Below are 2,831 nucleotides of genomic sequence, written 5' to 3' on the forward strand. Positions count from 1 at the left end.
TTAAAAGGAGAAATACTCAGAAAACAAAATGATTTCTTATTACATTTGTTCTCTTTCATCAGAAAAATGCCACATATACATGTTAAAAACTCAAAAAACAGGATTTAAGGACTTTAAGATAAAATCACTGTAGCATGAATTAGAAAGAAAAGGCGTGAAAATAAAAAGTCAAACTAAGCTTCTGTGTATAATATCTGACAAGTTCAAATTTAGTATTTTTAGATGCGTTTCCTTGAAGCTCCTTTGACCTCCATTGTTCTTTTTTGTGTTGCTTCTACAGCTTTTCTGTGAAGTACAAAAGAAAGAAACTGGTTTTTCAAGCTTGACAGACCTGTGTAAATGTGGAATTTCCAACAGTTCCTCTCAGCCTTCACTCACTTCAGCTGTTTCAGAAACACAACTGTTGAGAGCAGAAGGAGCTCAGACTTTCCTTCTGCTCGTGGAGCAGACATGTCAGTCAGACGGTGAACAGGTGAGAGCGGCGAGGGAACCCGCTTAGGTGTCTTCACGTTAGCAGGAGTGGCCTGGAAGGCAGAGAAAGAATGAGGTTGTTTGTCCTGTGAGGCCGCGTCAGCATCATTCGAGGTTGTTGGTGTGGATCAAAGCCGTCATCCGGCCCTTCTCTGTCTTTCAGGTTTGTTCAGCTTTGTGTTCGGCTTCGTGGGCATGTTGGTGTACGACCGCCACAGCCTGAGACAGGCCGGGATGTTTCAAGGCTACAACTCTGTCACCTGTGCTGTGGTTGTCCTGCAGGTAGGGTCCCTGCTCCCCCCTCCCCCGACTGCTTCTCAGTTTGAACTAAAATGTGAGCAGATCAACCCCAAACCTCTGTCTGCAGGCTGTGGGCGGGCTGGTTGTTGCCGTGGTGATAAAATATGCTGACAACATCCTCAAAGGATTCGCCACCTCACTGTCAATAATTGCATCCACGCTTATTTCCTATTTCCTGCTGGAGGACTTTCACCCTACAGGGTAATCCTGCCGAGTGCTGAGGCTGCAGCCTCCCGCTGACCTCCCTCTGAACCTCTGTCCTGCTTCTTTCAGGGTTTTTTTCCTGGGCGCGCTGCTGGTCATTGCTGCCACCTTTCTTTACGGCTACGAGAGAAAACCTGCCAGCATCGGCGCCATCAAAGCATGAGCAGCCCCGCTCAGCGCAGGACTCTGGCACCAGGACATTTCAGGAAAAGTTGAACCGACTGCAGGGAGTGAATGAGCCTCTGTGCTGAAAGGACAGTGTGGGGCTGGATGTGACTCCTGAAACATGGACGCCGCAGAGATGTGCTCTGTGTTCACGTCTCTGCAGGAAAACGGACACTTGGAGAAACAGCAGGAGCTCCACATTAAACTGGTTTATCAGGTACTCGCGTTGAATTAAATGGAAACTGGGAATGAAGCTATAGGAAGAGGGGGGTGTAGGTCATGCTGACAATGTCAGAAAGGAGAGCGCAGCTTCCATCTAGTGGTGGAATGGGGAGCAGGACTGCTGCAAGGAGGAGGAGTTTACTTTGATGCACAATCTTTTTGTTTTTTAATTGAAATATGAGATCAAAACGCCCTGAAAGGGATGCTGGGACCTTGCTGCTCTTTGATCAGGGTCTCCAAAGACTATTTTCATGGTATTTATATGCTAAATAAAGCTCTTTAATAAATGAGTGAATGAAAGTGTCTTTCATGCTGAGCTTGTCCTTGATCCTCTTTCACATCAGTGTTTGCACGTGAGTGTGCACGTTCACTATGCTCACACAGGAGTATTTTGAACTTATTTCTCAGCACCAGTTCCATCGCTCTATGGAAAACCAAAGCCGTCTCCACGGCAACAGATGTCTTAGTGTAGGGGTGTCAAACTCAATCACACAAGGGGCCAAAATCCAAAACACACCTTAAGTCACGGGCCGAACAGGATAAACATTTATTGAACACTCTAAAACTACATTTTTAAAACTTTAAAATTGTTATTTTTTAACATAATTATGAACTAGATATATAGAATTATATGTGATAATGCTAGTGTGAATGCTTTAAGCTGAATTTGGCCGCTGAAGATGATTTTTATCTGGTTAAATAAAGGTTACTACTACATAGCTGAAAATGCTGAAGCTGATAACCAGGAAAAATTTTAGCTAAATGCCAAATTAGCCTAACATAAAAAAAGTTTAGTCAAAACAGCTAGCATGTAGCTAAAAAAATAGCTAAGCTTCAAAAAAGTCTAAAAAAAACTTAAGAAAGCCTAAATTAGCAAAACCAGCCTTCATTAGCTGAAGTATTTTCTCAACTTCAAAAATGTCTAAAAAACTTTAAAAAAGCCTAAATTAGCCAAAACAGCTAGCATGTAGCTGAAATATTAGCTAAACTCCAAAAAAGCCTAAAAATCTTAGTAAATGTCAAAATAATCCATGAAACTAGCAGAATGCAAATTTTTAAAACTTCAAAACTTTAACTTTTTAACATAATTATGAATAATAAAAAGTCAGGAATATTATTCTAGAATAAATCAACTTAAACATTAAATAACTTTCAATATTTTACTCTTTATAAAAATATATTTTGTCAAAATGATACAAGTTAGAAATTAGCGCAAGATAGCATCGGGTCATTATTAACAATAAAAAAAATAATCTGGAGGGCCGGATAGAATTACCCGGAGGGCCTTGACTTTGACACGTGTCAAGCAAACTTGGCTCTGATGGTTTGAAGCATTTCTCAATACAACTGTTTTCATCTACGACTGAAGACAGAGAAACTTTACGGAGAGTGTCTCCTGCAGAGAGACGCAGATGGAGCGTGAGTCATGGCTGCCCGTTGGGTGGAGGGCAAGACGGGAAGACAAAAAA

General features: G+C 41.6%; 1 protein-coding gene across 5 annotated transcripts in view; it reads left to right on the plus strand.

Annotated features, from left to right (window-relative positions):
* Positions 1–1,657, plus strand: part of slc35a3b (solute carrier family 35 member A3b) — a 12,787-nt gene extending 11,130 nt beyond the window's left edge. For all 5 annotated transcript variants that reach the window (XM_024268995.2, XM_036216203.1, XM_024268994.2 and 2 more), the window contains 3 exons: positions 635–753; positions 839–972; positions 1,045–1,657. In XM_024268995.2, coding sequence (XP_024124763.1) covers positions 635–753; positions 839–972; positions 1,045–1,138 — 347 coding nt within the window. In that variant the 3' untranslated portion in view covers positions 1,139–1,657. The remainder of the gene's footprint in view (positions 1–634; positions 754–838; positions 973–1,044) is intronic.
* The last annotated feature ends 1,174 nt before the right edge of the window (positions 1,658–2,831 follow it).

Source organism: Oryzias melastigma, linkage group LG17 (assembly GCF_002922805.2).
Source record: "Oryzias melastigma strain HK-1 linkage group LG17, ASM292280v2, whole genome shotgun sequence".
Taxonomy (NCBI): domain Eukaryota; kingdom Metazoa; phylum Chordata; class Actinopteri; order Beloniformes; family Adrianichthyidae; genus Oryzias; species Oryzias melastigma.